The sequence below is a fragment of the Microplitis demolitor genome, chromosome 1, assembly GCF_026212275.2.
Source record: "Microplitis demolitor isolate Queensland-Clemson2020A chromosome 1, iyMicDemo2.1a, whole genome shotgun sequence".
Classification (NCBI taxonomy): Eukaryota; Metazoa; Arthropoda; class Insecta; order Hymenoptera; family Braconidae; genus Microplitis; species Microplitis demolitor.
In genome coordinates, this window is record NC_068545.1 from 18,539,956 (window position 1) to 18,561,500 (window position 21,545).

At 26.2% G+C, this 21,545-nt stretch overlaps 4 protein-coding genes across 4 annotated transcripts; 1 reads left to right on the plus strand and 3 right to left on the minus strand.

The window, feature by feature from the left end:
* Window positions 1-243: 243 nt before the first annotated feature.
* LOC103578422 (putative oxidoreductase yrbE-like protein) lies at window positions 244-2,327 on the minus strand. The gene is made up of 4 exons (XM_008559521.3): window positions 2,119-2,327; window positions 1,707-1,952; window positions 1,173-1,554; window positions 244-842 (listed from the first exon to the last, which is right to left on the minus strand). The coding sequence occupies exons 1-4, from the start codon at window positions 2,199-2,201 to the stop codon at window positions 390-392; spliced, it is 1,164 nt and encodes a 387-aa protein (XP_008557743.1). The 5' UTR covers window positions 2,202-2,327; the 3' UTR covers window positions 244-389.
* A 963-nt stretch (window positions 2,328-3,290) lies between these two features.
* LOC103578406 (probable enoyl-CoA hydratase, mitochondrial) lies at window positions 3,291-4,954 on the plus strand. Its single transcript, XM_008559509.3, has 7 exons — window positions 3,291-3,309; window positions 3,419-3,537; window positions 3,609-3,818; window positions 3,887-4,011; window positions 4,203-4,407; window positions 4,503-4,690; window positions 4,780-4,954. Exons 2-7 carry the CDS (start codon window positions 3,441-3,443, stop codon window positions 4,843-4,845), a joined length of 891 nt encoding a protein of 296 aa, XP_008557731.1. The 5' UTR covers window positions 3,291-3,309; window positions 3,419-3,440; the 3' UTR covers window positions 4,846-4,954.
* An 81-nt stretch (window positions 4,955-5,035) lies between these two features.
* Window positions 5,036-6,792, minus strand: LOC103578397 (conserved uncharacterized protein). Its single transcript, XM_008559493.2, has 3 exons — window positions 6,543-6,792; window positions 5,803-6,372; window positions 5,036-5,686 (listed from the first exon to the last, which is right to left on the minus strand). The coding sequence occupies exons 2-3, from the start codon at window positions 6,314-6,316 to the stop codon at window positions 5,514-5,516; spliced, it is 687 nt and encodes a 228-aa protein (XP_008557715.1). The 5' UTR covers window positions 6,317-6,372; window positions 6,543-6,792; the 3' UTR covers window positions 5,036-5,513.
* A 2,002-nt stretch (window positions 6,793-8,794) lies between these two features.
* Window positions 8,795-18,701, minus strand: LOC103578389 (tetraspanin-9). The gene is made up of 7 exons (XM_008559483.3): window positions 18,305-18,701; window positions 12,368-12,463; window positions 11,621-11,815; window positions 10,916-11,083; window positions 10,037-10,129; window positions 9,560-9,700; window positions 8,795-9,172 (listed from the first exon to the last, which is right to left on the minus strand). Exons 2-7 carry the CDS (start codon window positions 12,443-12,445, stop codon window positions 9,125-9,127), a joined length of 723 nt encoding a protein of 240 aa, XP_008557705.2. The 5' UTR covers window positions 12,446-12,463; window positions 18,305-18,701; the 3' UTR covers window positions 8,795-9,124.
* Window positions 18,702-21,545: the final 2,844 nt, after the last annotated feature.

Below are 21,545 nucleotides of genomic sequence, written 5' to 3' on the forward strand. Positions count from 1 at the left end.
AATTACATAAAATGGTCGGGTATATATTCCACAATAATTATAATTTCATTTTGAATTTTGATATTTAAATGCGCAATCGCTCAAATAAATATAATTGACTGATATCACAAGTTCGATGTGATAATAATAATATTAATAATAATAATGATAATAATAATATATCTAGTATCGATGGAATATTAATTTTTTTTTCTCGCTTAATGTTATTTTTTCAAAGAATTAAAAATTATAAATAACTAAATGTATAAGTATATATAATTATTATTGAATAATACAAATAATATTACATGTACTTATAAATATATCATAAAATATAAATTTTAAAAAACAATTATTGTTGATAAATTAATTTTATTTTTAAAATAATCAAATCTAAAATAAAATAAAATTTAGTTTGGAAGTTCATCATGATACCATTTAATCTCAACCATTTTTTCAGTACGTGCGGATTCTTCGATAGCTGTAGCGATTTTACTAACAGCCAAATTTTCTTTAGGTTTGACGCTCATTTCACATTTGCCCAGTACGATATCTATAAAATGATCAAGTTCTCGAATATAAGCCAATCGAAAACGACTTGGGAATGAATACCAAATAGGAGCTGTATTAGGACCATTGTAATTGTACATTGTTTCAACGCAATGAATAGGTTGTTCATTTTCAGCACGGACCATTCCTTTGGGTCCGAATGCCTCAAGTCTCATATCGTAACCGTATGGAGCATTACGAGAGAGATCAATTACTCCCAAAGTGCCTGATGGAAATTTTAATGTTGCAACAACAGTATCGTAATCATTTATTGCCGCTATTTCCGGTACATTAGCTGTTGCTTGAACTGAAACCTTTTATTTACAGTCAGTAAGTGAATAAAACTTTACAATATTTTATTTTCATGATACCAGCATCGAAACTTAAAGTTCCAATGTCTCTACACCTGGTCGAAACAAGATAATTTCAGTCTACTGCTGCAAATTAATATTATTTATTTCTTGGTCTTGAATTAACTTGTGTCTGACTGGCTGCTGATACTGAAACTTCAGTTCCAATGTAGGTAATCATGAAAAATCTAGTGTGTAACTCAGAATGAAACACGATTTCAAACTGCGGTTAATGTCACCGTGGTCTGAAATCGTTTTGTTTCATCCCTTGTCACACAATATACTATTTTTTACCTTTATAGGATATTCTCCCAGTATCCATGTCATTAGATCAATATCGTGTACCATACAATCATGAAAAATACCACCAGATTCTCTAAGATATTCAATTGAAGGCATAGGCGAATCACGTGATACGATTTTAATTGTATGAACATGTCCAACTTGTCCATTTCTAACTCTATTTCTAACTTCATTGTAGCTTGGATCAAATCGTCGATTAAATGCCGAAAAAAGAGGTTTTCCAACCATTCTTGCAGCTTCGAAACATTTTTCAGTACGGTCACGATTTTCAGCCACTGGTTTTTCACAAAAAACAGCTTTACGTTTTTCCAATGATTTTGTTACTATTAATTCGTGAGTATGAGTTGTCGATGTTACTATCACTGCATCAACGCTAAAGTGCAGACAATTATATTTATTATTATTTGAATTTTTTCATCTTATCCGCGATAAATAATTACCACTGAGCAGAAATATTTGGTAAAATATCCCAAACACAAGCATACACAGCTCTAATTTTTAAATATTTTTTTTTCTTTTACTTACTTGGGATCATTAAAAACTTTATCTGCTTGTTTGCTGTTGAGAAAAATAACGTCATTTAAACGATAATGTTTTTTTATTTTTGGCCATTTAGTTTCAATATCTTCAACAACATATAGCAGTTTAATTCGAGGACTATTTACAATGTTTGATAAATGAATTGTACCAGCACGACCTACTCCAAAAATTGCCACTTTTACAATTAGATCATCACTTGAATCGCATTTTAAACTCAAGTCATTTTCAAACCTTTAAATTATTTGAATAATAATTAATAACAATAATTATTACTGACTAAATTAAATAAAGATCAATTAAAATAATATCATTTACAATAAATATAATTTTTAAATTCTCGGTAAAATAAATTATGCGTAATTGCACATAATAATTTTATAATTTTAAATTAACTTACACTTTATATAAATAATCTTCAGCAGGTGGTTTTGGACGAGGTTTCAAATAAGGCGATGGTTCTTTAAATTTAATAGTCGCCATTTATTTATTTTTCGCTTTTGAATTTTAAAATGTTAGCTCGAGTACTTATGGATATATTATGTTAACAAAATCAAATAAATATGTGCTTTTATTTATAGTCCTGTCTCATAGCCAATGCAAGCGTATCATTTATTTATTTAAAAAAATAATTAAACATGCATTGCATTATGATAAATTATCTTCAATACTTGATTGATCATTTTTGTTTTTTTTTTTGAAGATTATGGACTATAATGATAGAGATATTATTCCGTTACATATGCAATTATTACATTAAATTAAGAGATTAGCTTGACATTGAATTTTAAGTAAATTTCCATCGTGCCATTGCTTGTGGTAAAGATCATTACATTTTTAATGTGCTATGATATCTGCTGCTGTATTGGAGAAAAAAGACTCGATTTTTCAAAACATGTTTAACAAATCGATAATTCAAATCGTTTTGTATCAATTAGAGACAAACAAAAATACATGTTTTTTATCTAATCTTTTCCATCTCCTGATAATCTTATGATCTCATAGTGATTTGAATATCATTTATAAATTTTATTTAAAATAAAACGATACTGAAATTATCTGACGTCTCATAATTTTTGAATTTTTTTCAAAAAATTAATTTTTTTATATGTAATTAAAAAATTGTCATGTCTGCTACATTTGTATTCATAAAAAAAAAACAATATTTTTAAAAATCGCACATAATTTTTAAAATTTTCTACGCGCGAATATTTTTAGTCCTTTCTTTTTAAATTTTATTGTTGTAAAAAAAATTAAAAAATTCTTAATTGTCTGCTAACATCAGGATCATAAAATAAAAGTGTTTTTTGTAGAATTCTAAAAATAAAAATTTTATAAATTTGAAAAAATCATTCAAAACAAATATATTTTTTATTGAAATTCAAGTATTAATGTCTTATCTCATGTGTAGCAAATAATTTATACATGTATGTGTTAAGTATAGCATAGTATTCATATAGATATATATATTAATCTACTTTTAATAAACGAACGGGTTCGTTCAAGCGTAAATACCATATGCGATAGTACATATAATATATGAGAAACTTATGTGTATATTATGATATGATGTCGGGACGTTATCATAGCAGTAAGTTGTGTGCAGAGACCAGTGTGGCAAGTACAGATAATAATAATAATAATTATTATTATCATGAATATTAATTCACTTATTGAGATTTATTTCAAATATTAACCAGCAACAGGTTCAGACACATCATCATGGCAACTTTGATAATTTCTCGTAATTTAATAAATCGTTTATCAAAAGTTCAACGAAACACCCGAAAATTTTCAATCTCAAACAAACTTTATGCCAGTAAGTAATATTTAAAATTTTGTTTTTGTTATAAGCATAAATTAATATAATTATTGTTGCTATTTTTTCAGCGGAATCATCGAGCAAATATGAATTTATCAAAGCTGAGAAAGCTGGCGAAAAAAAAAGCGTTGGCTTGATAACACTCAACAGACCTAAAGCTCTGAATGCATTATGCCAACAGTTAATGAATGAATTGAGTGATGCTATGCAAAAATTTGATTCAGATGAATCGGTGGGAGCTCTTGTTTTAACAGGAAGTGAAAAAGCTTTTGCTGCAGGTACAAAACTTAATTTTTTATATTTATATTTATATATACAATAAATTTATACTTTTATGTGTCTATAGGTGCAGATATTAAGGAAATGTCAAACAATACGTTTGCTGGAAATTTAAAGGGATCATTTTTACAAAATTGGAGTGATATATCTAAAATAAGAAAGCCAATTATTGCTGCAGTAAATGGTTTTGCTGTACGTAAATTATTGATACTTGATAGTAGCGCTGGTTAAGAAAAATTATTTGAAATGATTCGAAACAATTTAAATCGACAAATGTATAGATTAAGATATACACAGCATGGGTTAAATCATTTTTCTTAATCAGAGAGATGTAATATAAATATTATAATTGATAATTTAATAATTATTTATAATAACAATAGTTAGGGGGTGGCTGTGAAATTGCAATGTCGTGTGACATAATTTACGCTGGTGATAAGGCTAAATTTGGCCAGCCAGAAGTCATAATTGGCACGATCCCGGGAGCTGGTGGTACCCAGAGACTTACAAAAGCTATTGGAAAAAGCAGAGCTATGGAAATGGTTCTTACTGGTAATCAAATAACCGCTCATGAAGCTGAAAAGTTTGGTAATTATATTTATTTAGTATATTTTTTTATATATGTGTAAATATTATTTTAATTATTACTGATTTTATTGGTATTGTTTTTATTTTACTTTCAGGTTTAGTTAGCAAAGTTTTTCCTGCGGACCAAGTAGTTTCGGAAGCAGTCAAACTCGGTGAAAAAATAGCTTTCAATTCACAATTAGCTGTAGCTATTGCTAAAGAATCTGTTAATAAATCGTACGAATTATCACTACAGGAAGGATTGCATTTTGAAAAAAGAATGTTTCAAGCAACTTTTGCATTGGTAATATTTTATTAATGTTAAGCTTTACAGAATTATAATAAAATTTATATTATTAGTATAGTCTTAAATTAATAACTTTTTTTTTTTAGAATGATCAAAAAGAAGGTATGGCAGCATTTGTAGAAAAACGTCCGCCGAAATTCACAAACAATTAAAATTTTATAATTATTATAAAATATAAATTTTTTATACAATGATTGTTGGGTAGATTAAGAATTTTTATCTTTTTATATTTTAGTGAAAATAAACGTATTAATCAATCGATTTAGGTATATTTTCACTTTTAATATGTATTAAGTTTTTTAAATTATGATTAGTCATGTAATTTTAACATGATTTTAGTTAATTGGTGAGGTAATTATAAATAATTGGAATTAATATTATAAAATTTTAGTAAATACACTAAAATTTTATATATATATATATCATATGCATATATATAGCGTTACTAATTCTAAAAGAACTTATATTTATATAAGCCTTTTCATGATTAAAAACTCTGATTAAATCTAATTAAATCTGATTGAAAGTCAATCGGAAATTTCTGATTAAAATCGTTTGGAATTTTCGAATCGGATTCGATCGGAGTTCTTAACCAGGGTCTGGGCTTTAGGGAGCTAAAACCAAAAGGGCATATAAAAATGTAAATCCTTCTGGAATTAATAACGCGATATGCGCGTACGTGCGTGGTGGTGTACACAATCTTAAGTATACGAATATCACAGTTATAAATTTTTCTTAATCAAATTTATCATATGTCTACATAATAAGTCAACAATTAATTGATTAATTTAGAGTAATAAAAATAAAATATGATAGCGATTTATCGTTTATCGCAATTGTTAATTGATTTAAAATCATTTTCTTTTGAAGAAGATGTATTACAATGACGCGTAATGATTGTGTCTAGGAGCCGATCTGTTGTTGTTGGTGATTTGATATGATCAGAGTCACAATCATCAGTATCCTCATCATGAGAAAAATTATCATCAATTTCTAAAACATTAAATAAATAATTTGTATATGAGTTATTAATATTTAATAAGTAAACAGGAATTTTTCAACGGGAAGTGAAAAAAATAATAAAGGTCAAGTACAGATATAGACAATACCTCTTGCATTATTACGAAGCATGCCCAGAAAAGTATTGTTGGTATTTCTTTGAGAATGTCCGTGTTTTTCTAATTGAACACCAAAGCTAAAGCTTTGAATATTTATTTGAGCTTTGAGCTGTTCTGGAGGTACATCATCATCTAATCTAAATTCGTTTGGATCTACGACTAAGGCCCGTTGCAAGTCACGCATTATTTTTTTACGGATAGTCTTCTTCATCGACAGGTGTTGCTCTAATTGCTTTACGTCTTTCTCTGTTAGAATTTTGCTGTTGTTCCGGTGTCGTAAATTGACTTTTTTGTTGCTGTTGCTGCTGGTGGTTTTCATACTCTCCCCCTCGTTGGAAATTGATTTCATCATCAATATGGCACTGTCGTAGTTTACTGCCACTACATTCTCTTCCTGCTTCCCATGTTCTGCCACCTGGGATTTGTTGCTGATGTTGTTGTTGCCGAAACCAAAGATGTCCTTCAGATGTGGGATGTTTTGATCCGACATTAATTGTTTCGGCATTTTTTGTTGACGGATGATTTATTGATACTTCCAGTTTTGCTAATTTTATTTTTAATCTGAAAATTGAAAAAATATATATGACAATAAGCCGTGTCAAAAACTTACACAGAAAAAAAGAATTTTTCGGCGCAAGGAAAATTTTGCATTAGAAGAAAATGTTAAAAGAAATATTTAAGATGTATAATGAAATGTAGTTATGAATAATTGTAATTAATTCAAAACTTACTGCAAAAATGAAGACGATAAAGTTGCGTTGTTATATAAAAAGTACGGTTGTTGCTGTAATTAACTCAGTTTTGCTGACAAAATACACACTCACTAATTAATTTACGAAATAAAATGATTTTTTGATTGATTGTATAAGTTACACTTGTATCAGATGGAATTAACTATATAGTAAACACACGATTTGAATACGTTAATGAAGAATATTACAGGTAAAAATGGTTGATAAAAAGTGATATGCTGTGTGATGCTCCCGGTAGAAGCGTCTAACGATAAATGGCTAAAGTATCAGAGAGCAGTCGTTAATAAATGGCATGAACTATAAGATTCACCCCTTTAAGCGATTTTTCCAGCACACGCAACTTCCTTAAATGCTAATCATAAAGTTTACTCTTTGTTTATTAAATTACATGCGCTATTGAATTTTCAACATTATATAAATAGTTAAAATCGATTATAAAACCGTATGGAGATTCAACAAGGGTAGAACATTTTTTTTTCTTATTGTAAGATAATAATGAAGATAAATGATATCATGCATAACTTTGACGTCATAATGTTGGATCGTTTATGACGCAGTAAAAATATTGTGACGTAAAAAAGGAGTGAGGATAAATTTAGGACGTAATAAAAAACTGCATTTATTATGTATATTTTTGTATTGATGGTAGTTTAAAATTTCCGGTACATGGATTTGCGTTTGATCTTCTTAGACAGCAATCTTGGTTAAAACTACATCCTCGATGGGTGAAAGAATTCCAGCACATTAATGTATAGTGAAAGAAAATTTTTTTTTCCAGTGAGTCCTAACTTTCTACAGATTTTCTACGAATTTCCTAAGACTTTTCAAAAGAAAATCGGATTTACTGGCTTGTGGAAAAAAAAATTTCTTTCACTGTACATTAATATGCTGGGATTCTTTCATTCGTCGAGGGTGTAGTTTTCATCTAAGTCGTCGTCGAAGAAAACTCATTGAAAATCTAACTTCCATACCAATTCTTTACTCATCCTTACTTATTCATATCGTACTGAAAATATATATTTTTTTTTAATATTTCAAATATTTCTATCATATTCTGCCGCCATATGTTGTTTTACGATTTTTAATTTTTCTCCCATTTCTAATAAATTATTTTTCGAATATTTGAATTTACCGCACAAGTAATCAATAATTGATAAATTATTGATAAAAATAAAAATTTTTTAGCATAATTTTTAGTCTGATCGATATAATTATTGATACAAATAAATTTTAATAAAATTATTAAATTACAATTTTGAAATTTCGCGCCAAGGTGACGCTACTGCGCATTGCTGTATTCAGCGTTCAAATTTTTGGTAGAGTTGGCAAAGTCGATTGCTTTGTGCCAACTAGCGGTACAATAGCGTCAGTCAGTATCATCGAGAACGGCAGTAGTAGTCCAGATCTTTCTTTACGTTTGAATTAAAACACGGTTTTGCTGTGGCGTCGTGTAATTAGCCATAAATTTTTTTGCTCATAGTTATTGTTTAAATAAATTGTGCAGTGTTTGTAAAGTGTAAGTTGTGCAAAGTGTCTGTGGTGCAGTTGTGTCCAGTGCTAGTGTAGTGTTGCTGATGGCTGATGCTGATCTTCCAAGTTCCTGAGTAAAATCATCTGGCATCGTCTGGTGGGAAATAGCAGTCAAGTGACGTTTTTTAGCTGCAATACACTTGGAGCAATATAAATCAAATCTTCAAGTGTATTAGGACACCCTTCTGCATATTATTTCCCCACCAAGGTTTGTTAAAACACTCAAGTGTTTTTTTTTATTTTTCAAATATTTTTCTACCATATTCTGTCGCCATTTTATTCTGACGTACGATTTTTAATTTATTTCCAATTTCTAATAATTTATTTTTCAAATATTTAAATTTACCGCGCAAGCAATAAGAATAATTAATAATGGTGCATTCTGAAATGCGCTACACTACAGCTGCTCGCAGCGCATTTCGGAATACAACCTAAGTGATGTCAATTGATGAAGTTGTAATTCTTCTAAATGAAATTGAAAAAGGATAAATGATGATTTTTTAAAGTTTAGATTGAATGGGATATCAATTGAAAGTTATAAATATTAAATACATTTGTTTGTTATAAATTTTTTAGTTTTTATTAAATTACATTAATAATTTTATATTATTATTATAATACAATCGATTAAATAAGCATTAATAATAATCATTTAAATATATATATATATATATATATAATAAAATTAATATTTAGAGGAACGAAAATACAGAGGAATATTTTTGATTTCGTTTTTAAAAATTTGAACTTATCAATTGAACTGTATTTTTGTAAATATTATAAAATTAAAATAATTAAACCGTAATCATGTAAATATTACACTTACGATAGAAATATATCATGATAAAAATATACACTAATCATATGTACTTATAAAATATTTTAACTGATTAATGAAAAATATTATGATAGTAACTTAATAATAAAAAATAGCTTATACATATTTATTTTTGAAGAATGTAAGGTGGGCCCGATTTATTTTTCTTACAATTATTATTAATAGATTAATAATATTGTAGATTAGAGGAATTTTATCCTATCATCCTGAATAATGCACACGAAAATATCATACCAAAGAACTGAAACAAAAAAAATTTCATATATTAATTTTATGAATGAACCATTGATTCATAATTTTTTTATAATTTTCAATAATACAGAGAAAATAATTTATTCAAAATCAGAAATCAAATTTTTGAAACTCTGTTGAAAATTTCCAAAACTCACAAGTAAGAGTATTAATATTTATTCGATTAATTCATTCCGACGATGTCGTAGGACTAAAAAAGCATATACGGACACGGGCGAAAGAACGGACTCGGTGTTGAAAAAAAAAATTTCTTCTTTCCTTTTTTTGAAAATTTTCAATTTTTATAGTGGAGAGTTAAGAACTAAATCATATATTTTATGACAAACAATAAAAATCTACCACGAAATTCTGAATTATGATAAATAGAAAAACTTACCATTATAACAGCGATTGCTATTCCAGCAGCACCCATAACTGTTGCATGTTTCTGTATATACATTCTTACTTTATTCAAACATCCTTCAGAGTACGTATTCGATTGATTTATCGAGTCCGGCGAGTTGTTGCAATTGTAATACTAAAAAAAAGTAAAACAATATATTAAATTTGAATTTTCCACAACTTGAATATTTAATGTCTATATAGGTGTCTACTTTATCAACAGTTGACTCATAAAAAAACACTTAATATATCGATTTCATATTTGCCTAAATTCAAATCTTTGACATTACAAAAAACTATTAATTTAATATTTAATTTTTCGTCTTTATCATGAAGTTAAAAAACTTAATTAGACATTATTACTTTTGTAATTTGACTAAGTACTTTTTGACCACTCCCACGAACTATTTAATTAATTAATTAATTAATTAATTACATAAACATATTTCATATTATTAATTATGTTTATTACCTGTCCGGGTTGATATTCTTTGCAACATGAAGCCGGGATATTTGGGTAAAAATTATTCCAATCGCGATAAGTAGTAACACCACAGCAATGGAACTAAACAAAAAAAAGAATATTTTAATAATAACTTTTTTTTTTTTTTCTAAAAATATAATAGCATTAAGTCATATGAATGTAATATACATGTATGTATTGTTAAGTTTAAAGAAGATGTATACGGAAGATATTTCTTATGAACTCATGTGATATGTTTAGAGTACGCCTCGGGCGGAGAAATCAGTGAATTATTGAATGCGAAATGTACACAGCCAATAATGAAAGTTATGTATGCTCTTTTCACTTGAACAATTATTATATTCAAAATATAAGTACATATATTGCGTTACTAATTCCAAATGGCCGTTCATTTTTATACGCCCTTTTTGCTTCAAGGATCTTCCTAGAGCTAAAAGGGGTACAACTTTTTTTTTTTATTATAAATCATTTTGGAGACAAGGTAAAGTTTAAATTAAAAAAAAAAAATTGGACGCCAAAAGGGTATATAATTCAAGTCATGGAACCTTCAGGCTTTCAAATTTTTTTTTTAATTTTTAGCTTTTAAATAAGTCTACCAAACAATTGGAAATGAGTAAAAAAATCATAAGCCTTTTTGCTGTAGGAAGTTCCCTACTCTGTAAAAAATCGGGAGTAAATTCGGAATGATTTGGATTTTATTTAAATCTGAATTCACTTTGTCACTCGAAGTTTCAGAGTTTTTACAAAAAAAATCACTCCGTATTTACTCTGCGTTCACTTCCTAAATTTTGTACCGGGTAAATCAAAAAGAGCGAATAAAAATATAAGCCCTTTTGAAATTAATAACGTGGTATTTTTATAACTTACTGTTCTTTGAGTTGTGTCCCAAGCATCATGAATATCATGTTTATCATAAAGACGCATTGTGTTTCTCATTTCCTGTTCGATTGTACCAATAACTTTACTGCGGAATACGTATCCTAAAACTCCTCCAATCAGCATTATTACAAACAACAAAAATACAATTATGAAATACTGAAAAAAAAAAAAAATATTATTATTAATATATTAATTAATTAATAGCACAGGTTTATTAAACGCACGAATGTTATTTAAAAGCAAAAATTCAAATATTAGTAGAAACGCGGCAAATAAAAATTTGAAATAAAATCTAATCTACAACTCAATAGTAATCGCTTAACTCAGGATAACAAATATACAAGAAAACATGAATATTTATGTTTAGAAAATGTATATAAGTATTTGTATTTATCATACGGATTTTTACATGGTATATTATTAATATAATTGACAAACAGATAATATATTATTTTCTTTTACAAAACTGCGGCTTGCAATGTATCCGAGAAAATTTATTTAAATGCTTTTCACGTTCTCTCCCTTTCTGCAATTAAACACGACACAAAATCTGATTGTGTAAAGTCAATATTCATTTTAAAAATCTCTTTAATAAAATTATTTAATAAAAAAAATAATAAAAATTTGATTTTTACTTTAAAAATTTGAAAGCTAAATTATTTAAATTAAAAATTTGGTGATCAAGTAACTTACCGTAAGAAGCATACATTTAACTTCACGTGCAGCCCCAATACATCCGAAGAATGATGACAAAATTATTAATATTCCACCAGCAAGAAGAACGTAAACCACTCCGGCCAATAAATCATTACCGACAAGTGCACTTAGATATGGTACTTTATCAACAAATGCCCAAATAACAATTCCAATAATTGCACATCCTCCAATCTAAATTTACCAAAGTAAACAAATTATTTATGTATTCAAAAATATAAATTGATAACGGAAATTTAAAAATAAAAATTTATTTATAGAAATTATCTCTGAATTACTTTTAAAAAAAAACGACCGCAATAAATTAAAACTTTTTTTTTATTAAACGTGAATAAATTTTGCGATAATTGAAACATCAATTTAGTAAATAGAGATCATATATTTAAAAAAAATATAAATATATAAACATTTATTCAGATGAAAAATAAAAACTCTGAATGTGAATTTAAAAAAATTTTATCAGTAACTTTTTTTTTTATATTTACTTTTTTACATATCTCAAAATATTTAGCATGTGATTTTAGTGATGTCATATCAAACCTTGGCAATGATATTGGAAGACCGAGGTGTTTAAGATGTTAGCCTTGAAAAGGCAGTTGACGTTATTTTAGATATTTCATAATGAATAAATAAATAATTTATTAGACAATTAATAACGTACGTTAGCTAACTAATAAAATAAACAGACGTTTATTTATTGTTATAAAAAAAAAGAAAAATACTTACGAATATTATCAAATTGGCAATAAATAAAGAGTACTTCATAAAACGACCGCAGCCGTCCATCTCCGTACCGTAACCCATTACGTAATATCCGTTTGCCTGGACAAAAATAAAATTAAAAATTAATAAACATTAACTAGAAAAATTAATTCTGTTATCAGTATATCGTTATTTAATTATTACACCCGCGTTATCTCTTTTATCAATTAATTATTTAAATTTAAATCGTGGCTGTTCTCCCGCTTTTTAATTATAATTAAATACATTTAGTTAATTATTTAATTTACTAATTAACTAACGAGATTATTTAGTAATTAAATAAAATTTAATTTACGCCTGACATGAAATGTTGACCAAGATTTATGATTACTCAATTTTTTGTATTTATTGCAGTTATCATTGTGCCATTTTTTTTTTTTCTTTTTTTTAATTATTAAATACTAAAACATTTATGCAATTTATGAACAATACATTTAATTAAATATTTAGTTAATTAAAAAAGAGGACTTTTTAAAATTGAAAAAATAATTATTATTGCAATTAAAATTAAAAATTATATACTGTCTGTAAATTCGGTCTAAACTCAGTGGATAAAATATATGACGCAAACACTCAACTTAAAGTAATTTTTGATGAAGGACAGAGCGAACCTTTACTTTGGCTCATGTACATCATTCATATTTAACTTAATATGATAACCGACTCATATACCACAACATTAATAAATTCAAACGAATGGTTAAAGTCATATCCGAGCTCTGAGTCAATCACTCACGTCACTCTATATTTTAAAATCGTAAAAATAAAACCCATTATTATTATTTTCCCTCTATCGCTCATGTATTTCTAAATATTATTTTTTGTTAAATTAATACTTTAACTTCAATCCTTATTTCAACATCGTTCAAAGTAATTAGTCACCTTTTAAACAATTTGCTTCTTATCAATTCTTTCCCAATGTAAATTACCGTCTCGTAAATATATACAAAAAAGATGACGAATATAAAAATAATATAAATTATTTACAATAAAATTATAAATAACAACTTAACAATAGAATGATACACCCACATTTTTAACAGCAAGTTAAAAAATGACTCATGTATCCTTGAATTTAATTATTTAAATAAATAAATACATACATATATATATACTTTCAATGATGATTGATAAATTTAAATTCCATTGCATGGAGAAAAATTTACGGTAATGATTACAATACATGATGGGAACAAATACCGATAATCATTTTCATTATCTATATGGGTTTTTTTCCTATACAATATTGAAATAGTTCCTATAAAATTATGGTAATAATTTCTATGTCATTATGGTAAAAATTACCCTATTATCATGATAATGGTTACCATAACATTTAGAGATTACTCGTATTATGGGAATCATTATCATAATATCATGGTATTTATTCCCATACATTACGGCAAGCATAACCATAGAATATGGTACATCACCATAATATTATGGGAATATTTCACATATATTATGGGAGTGGTTACCATAATTTTCTTTCTGAGTAGTGTAACAATAGATAAAAATTCAAATAAATAAATTTATAGGATTCATAGTTAGAAAGTATTATACATTAAATATCATATTAAAATTGATTGACACGAATAATAAAAAAAGAAAAAAAAATTAACGCTAAATAAAAGTAAGTAAGTAAGTCTTTACATTAAATTAAAGTGTAATGTAAAGAGTCACTTACATCTTTCACTAGTCCTCATTACACTGACAATGACATCATCAGTGATTCCTACTAACCTAGATTCAAATTTCCTTGGAATAATAATTCATAATTCATAATTCATAACTTACTAAAACGACTACTGTATTAAAATACATTTTTCTTAACTGATCATAATAATACAGTAACGCGGGATAATTCAAAAGTAACTTCATATTGATATCAAGATCAGATAACTTTTTAAAAATCTCACATCCTTGTATTTTACGTTTAATAATAATAATAATATCTTTAAGAGATTGAGGATACGAAGTGGCCATGAAAAGAACGCAGGTGTAACGGAGAAAGTATATTACATCAGTTATAAAATATTTTTCATAAATAATTCACTAATTAAATTATTTAACAATTATTATATATTTTATTTTATTTTTCACGATAAAATATATAATAGACCAAATTATTTTAAATAAAAATTAAAGGAACGAGGTTTAATTTTAAAGAATTTATTTAATGAGAAAATTATCTCAATAATAATTTAAGAAAAATTAAATCTTGTTAGTTGGTCCTTGACAATTTAAAACAATTATCCTGTTAAATAATAATTCATGTGGTGACTTAACCCAGATATATGTAAAATTGAGATAGGGCTCGTTTAAAAATTATTAGAGAGGTCATGAACCTTAACATGACTTCCTCAAGACAAGATTCATTAAAGTAATCTTAGTAAATATGTCCCGTTACTGATTCGAAAAGGGCGTATATTTTTTTTGTTATTGTCATTGTTTTGTAGACCAATTTTTAGCTTTAAAATAAAGGCCTAAAACGATTACTCATAAAAAAAAAAAAATTATAAGCCCTTTCGACTTTAGGAAGCTTTCTTTCAGAATCAGACTTGCCCTAAGAATTTTTTCAATTGATAATAAAAAAATTTTTCTTGCGCCAAGAAATCCTTTTTTTCTGTACATGAAAAGTATAAATAAATTTTAATAAATACCTTTGAAATATAATATTTATAAATATTAATTACAACTAACGGAAGTTAAAATAAATAGAAATATTTTCGACGAATTATTTAGATGATTTAATAAGATTGATTAAAACTTTCGAATAAACCGCGGTTAGAAAAAAAAATATTGAAAGTAAATGAAATTTTTACTAAAAGAGAAACCTTCTTCGTACAGTATTAATAATTGATTTATTTATTTAATATTTCATTTCATTTATGATCTGGTTAAAAAATTTTTTAATTAACTACAATCAATACTACTGAAGGTCGCTAAATATATTTAATTAATTTTTTTAGCTGTTAATTATATAATTCGTGAGATCATTAATGTCCTTGACCATACTCATTCTCGCCCACAACCTGAACGTAATTACATGTATGATGCCTGCACGTATACTCTATAAAGGTTGTTACTTTTCATGTAACGTTAATCCATCAACATCACTCTGCCATTATCATTAACTTATTTGCATTTGTTCAAGTAAATAAATTTAATTTTGCCTATTAGAATTTTAAATTTGTTTTTTTAAATAAAATTTGTTTTCGCGGTTAAAAAAAAATCATAAGATAAAATATTAATAATTAATATGTAACTTCGATTTCATCTTCCATTTTTTGAAACGATGGTTTATTGAAATGTGTTTAGACGTTACTCAAAATTTTCTTTTGAAAAATGTAATTTTCTTACTTTGATTAGTACGCGGTATTCTTGTTTGAAATTCAGGTCCAAAATTTAATTTTCTACATGGAGTAAAATTAATTTTTTTAATGCTTTTTATTATTTATTTTCTTTTTTCAACTCGTGGAAAAGTATATAACAAAATTTTACTTTACATTTGTCAGTAAACTGGAACCGGAAATGAAAAATACTCAATTTCAAATAACTTTTAAACAAAAAAGAATAGAAAATAAAACAAATGGTATTAGTTTTTATTTCCTTTTTGTCTAGATTTACTATAGAAAAAAAGTATTTCTATTTAGAAATATTTTGCATTATGAATTAAAAATAAAAATTTTTTTAGGACTTAAAATTTTTTCTCACTCCAAGAAAATTTTTGGTTTCAATTCATAATACAAAAATTTTCTTGCTGCAAGTAAAAGGTTTTCGCGCCAAAATAATTTTTTTGTGTCTAAATTGTGGAATGGATTTTTTCAAAAAATTTTCTGTCTACTAAAAAAAAAATTCGAATTTAGAATAGAAATTAAAATCTTATTTTTTTCTAAGACAAATTTTACCTAAAAAAAAAAAAAAAAAAAAAAAAAAACTACTCAGTCTTCTATACTTCAAAAAAAGTTATTTATCTGATGGATTCGAGTCTCTCCCTAATAAAATTGAATAAAAAAACCATAACCTTTTGCGTATCGCGTTGAAAACAAACTGATGTATAGCAATTCAACATAAGTGCAATCAACGCACGTATCAACGATTTACGATTTGGTTGCAACAACGATTAGAAACATTCTCCATAATATTATCCACCGTGTAGTAATGCTGTGCGCTATGCACTCGAGTCCTTGAATACTCCAGAGTGTACCAGTATAGCTAAATACAATATACAATATAATAATATAAGTACATCTAGGTATAAAACACACGAGACATGAAGCAATCAGTAACATCACCAGCACGTTCTCGCGCACTGAATCCTAATTATATTCTTCCCACATATTACCGGACGCTCTGATCCATGATATCGGTGTATGGGCACGTATATCTATTAATATTTGGGCCAACACCTGTTTTGTTATTTCGTAATTTACTAAATACTTTTACTAAACATAACACAACATTCAATTACAACACAAACCCATCAATCGAATCGATAAAAAATTCTTAAACTTTTTTAAATAAAAAAAAATTTTTTAAATATTGCGTCATTGAAAAAAAAAATAAACTATTAAATGAGTACGAGTATGAGTAAGTTAATTTTATATTGATGATATAATCTGTAGTTTCTTGTGCATGTGACCTGTACAATCCAATCGACTGCAGATTGTGGACTTTCCCAAGAAATCTTTAAGTCTCGGGTATTTTCAGGCCGTAAGACCTGTAAGACTTTAATAAATATAAATATAAATGAATAAATATATATCTATATACATATAGTTGTGGGTCGAGCCTCCAGAATGACGACATGGTTGGCTATGCGGAGGATCGAATCGCGGTGAGAACGAGTTCGCTGTTTCGCTTTATTATTATTATTTTTTTTTTTTTATTTAAAATTCAATCTGAGAGAGTTTTGTTAAAGTCTGAGTTGTCTGCGATTGAGTATAATGGAGAATGTTTAAGATACAGATGGAAAATGTTGGATTACGTTGCATAGAAAGAGAAAGCTATTATGTTATGTTTCTTTATTTTTTTTTGACTTTAAATATGCGAGTCAACAAGACAAAAAAAATAATACCAAGTTAAACGAGTAAAGTTAACTGGGTCCATTTTGAATTTACAATTTATATGTAAGTCGAGGTCATCAAGTTTTTACTTTCTGTTATGTTTATAATCCCTTAGGTTCTTAACTCTCTGAATGTTAGGCCTTAATAAATTATATATACAAATATATATATATACATGTTCAATGCTGAGCCCTATGTATGACACATTTAAAGATCCGTGACTAATAATTATAAATACTGACGTTAAATATGTCACGTATGTGGACAAAAACTTACGTGACAACCCGGAAAAAAAATGTAATGCGCAATAGTACAAATAGTATGTAATATGTAATAGGATATAAAATATGAAATTGATAATGTCAAACAAAATCTAACACGAGATTTTTTTTTGATAAAGTAATTTGTCTTATATTTTCTCTTTTTTTGTTTGCATTTGGTTTTAAAAAAATAATGCGGTAAATTGTATATTTTTATACCACGTATTTATAATAATTAACTTGCTACGGTACTACGAGAACTGATATTACTGTGATTACACGGTCATAAATGCGTGTTTGTAATTTACAAATAAATAAATATGCATAAATATTTTTTTTTCTCAAGATCGTTTCCTTGATCGTTTACATTAATTCAATTGAATTCAATTTAATATCATTATTTAAATTAGTGTTATTATATTTTAATTATAATTTAATATATTTATTGCACATAGTATTATTTTGCAATAATTCAAAAAGTATAAGTGAGTAGAATATTAAAAATTAAGAACTTTTTTGAGTAAAAACAAATTTTTTAAATTTAAAAATAATAATTATTAAATATAACTTACTTATTTTTAAAAATAATTTTTTAATTAATTATCGGCAAGAATAAAGTCTTGCCTTTCTCTATGAATCTGCACAATATCAACAGGTTTAGACAGAAGTCAATAGTTCAAATGCACTTTCTATGTAATTTAACAATTAAAATTTTTTCAAAACAAACTTGCAGTAGAAAACAGAGAATTCAAAAGAAAAAAAAAGCAAAGGAAAAATATGAAAAATTTTTGAGTGATATTTTTTACGAGGGTTAAATATATCGTAACCACTTGTTATCAGTCTTGGAGAGTTTGATTGACACAGACTAAAGACATACGACAAGTTGATACTACGGTATGAAGTGCCGGAACGAAACTGAAACAGAAAACAGTTTTACGTCTCGACGACGCGGCTCAAGTCATCACTTTACTACATGCGTATATTCCACAGCGCTTTTACTCTCTCCACAGTATTTTTGCTCAACCGTATATGCATACCTGAATATATGACTATGTATATATGTATATATATATCTACATATATATGTAATTGATTATGATAAGACCAGGGTGGTGAGGGGTGAAGCTACCCCATTCGACCTGACATGCTTTTAATCTAGATCGTCATAAACTCTAGTAAATATCGATCCGTATAAATCGATTTACGTTTTATCTTTATTTGTTAAATCTAAATATATTATATTTTTTACACAAAGTTCAATTTATTTTTAATTCATTATCTAAATATTTATGAAAGTAATATTTGGGTTAAAATAATAAAATAAACAAAACTCGATAAATTTTTATTTAAATAATCAAAATTTCTTGTTACAAAATTATACTCAGTATTTAATTATTTTTTATATATTTTAATATAAATTTATAAATTATAAATAAAGTTTTAAATATAAAAATTTATTTTTAAATTTTGACATTTAAATCAGTTTCAAAATATCTTTTTATTTTCAATGTTTTTTCTGTTTTACTGGTAATAAAAAAAAGTTATACCTCTCAAATCATATATATATACTTTTTAGTGGGCAATAAAATTTTTTGTTCTTCAAAGTTTAATTTAATAATAATTTTAGTGTACTAAAGCTTATAATTTCATTTAGTGAGGAGCCAACTAAATTAGTTGGCTAATATTAACATTAAAAGATGGTTTGCTTTTCTTTGATGACTTACAACTAAGTATAATCTGCGTTCATCTAGCTTGAAGAACACGTAATGATGCAATCAAAAACTTGAAGCTTGAAGCGTGCATATCTATAATAAATTGACGTATATAAAACTTATATATCATTGCGATTTATTTTTCATACCTGTTGATCATGATTCAACGTGATTAGCACACGGCAAAGACATCATACATATTTTATAATCACTTACTTACTAATAAAATTTATTATAACGATGATGATATTATTCAAATTTTAAAATGTAGTGGCTAAATTTTATTCAACAAAAAGACTTGATATTGATTACTTATCTTTACTATAAGTAATAAATGGTTTATTTATAGTTCTTGTCAATATATAATATATATGACGTTGCATTATACTTTAATCGTGTTCCAAATTTATTTGAATAAAATGCTTATTAAATTAACAAAATGATTTTAATGCTGACGATTTTAAATTGCTAATATAAATAAAAGAAAGTTGCATTAAAATAATATATATATACATATATATATACACGGAAAAATAAAATTACTTGGCACAACAAAAATTTTTCTTTGTGAATTGAAAATAAAAATTTTGTTAGGGCTAGAAAAATTTTATTGGCACTAAAAATTTTTCGGGCCAAAATATCCTTTTTTTATATATATCATATATATGTATGTACGCCAATAATGTAACAGTTACAGTTAACTTAAATAACTTTGGGTCAATAAGAATAATTTGAACTCACCCTTAAAAATATATTTAGATTTATTTTTTAATATAAAATTGGGTATCTTTTGATTCTAAACCGTTTGTTGATTACGCGTGTAGATAAGAAAAGTTATTTATCATGTATCATGTCTAAATATTATTTTTTGGGCGGACAATGTTATTCTGACAAGCAAAAGTTACCCGTAGACTGTAATTTTGTTAATTACACATACTACTCGGTATTTTTATTTTAAAATTCATTAACTAGGAAACAAAAATAAATAATTATCATTTTTAATTATTTAATTAATTTATTAAATAAATATTTTGATTATGTTTTTTTTTTCATGCTTTTGATTTCACATAGACTTACATTCAGTTGAGTATGTTTATTGCAACAAGCTTAGATGACTACTCATTGTTACTATTTATAATGATAATGATAAAATTACTATAAATATAATTATAATGAATGATAATCGTTTATTTTTAATAATTTAATAACATAAAATAATTATCTACGGTTTCTAATATCTTTTTTTTTATGACAACATTTAATATTTTTATGATTAATTTTAAAATCCATGAATGAATAAATTAAATTGTTAATGCTTTCATTTTTGAATTTATTATAATTATATACTAAAGTTAGTCATAATAAATAATCGGAAAGATAAAAATTTGATTAGTGATGTTAGTCCGTGGTTTTAAATTTCGATTGATTCCAATTGAAATTTCTTTTCTTTCAAAGAAATTGAATTGGAGTTTCGTTATAAATACTTTGAAATTATCAGGAAGTTGCTAGGCCCCGGCCCCGGAAAAATTACAGTTTCAAATAACAATTTCAGGAATTTCCTAAAAGTTTTGTTGAAAGTTCATATAAATAAGTTAAAAAAAATTTTAAAAAGCTTTATTTTCAAACAAACTAACTGCTGGATTATCCGTGAAATTTTCTTTATTAAAATTATATTTATTTTAGTAATTTCCAAAAATATATAATATATTTTTTCCCAATTTTCAAAACATTCCGTTTCCTTAAAATTCCAGTACATAAAATTTCACTACAAGAAATTTTCAAACTTGAAAATTCTCAAAAAATTCGTACGAAGCTTGGAAAAAACATATATTCATATATATAACGACAATTACTAACAGAAAATATGAAAAGTAATTTTCAAAAAATATAGAACTACCCACTCATAAAATTATCATTCAATTTTTCAAAAACACCGTATTTCCAGTTGATCCTCATTGACTTTCTTTTAGAATGAATCGTAAATTGTTTGATTTTATAAAATTGATTTATAATTAATTACGAAATTTGAAACCTCGATTATCTTTATTATCAACACTCGATAATATAAAACTGGAATGATAAAATCAACGCGTAATTTATA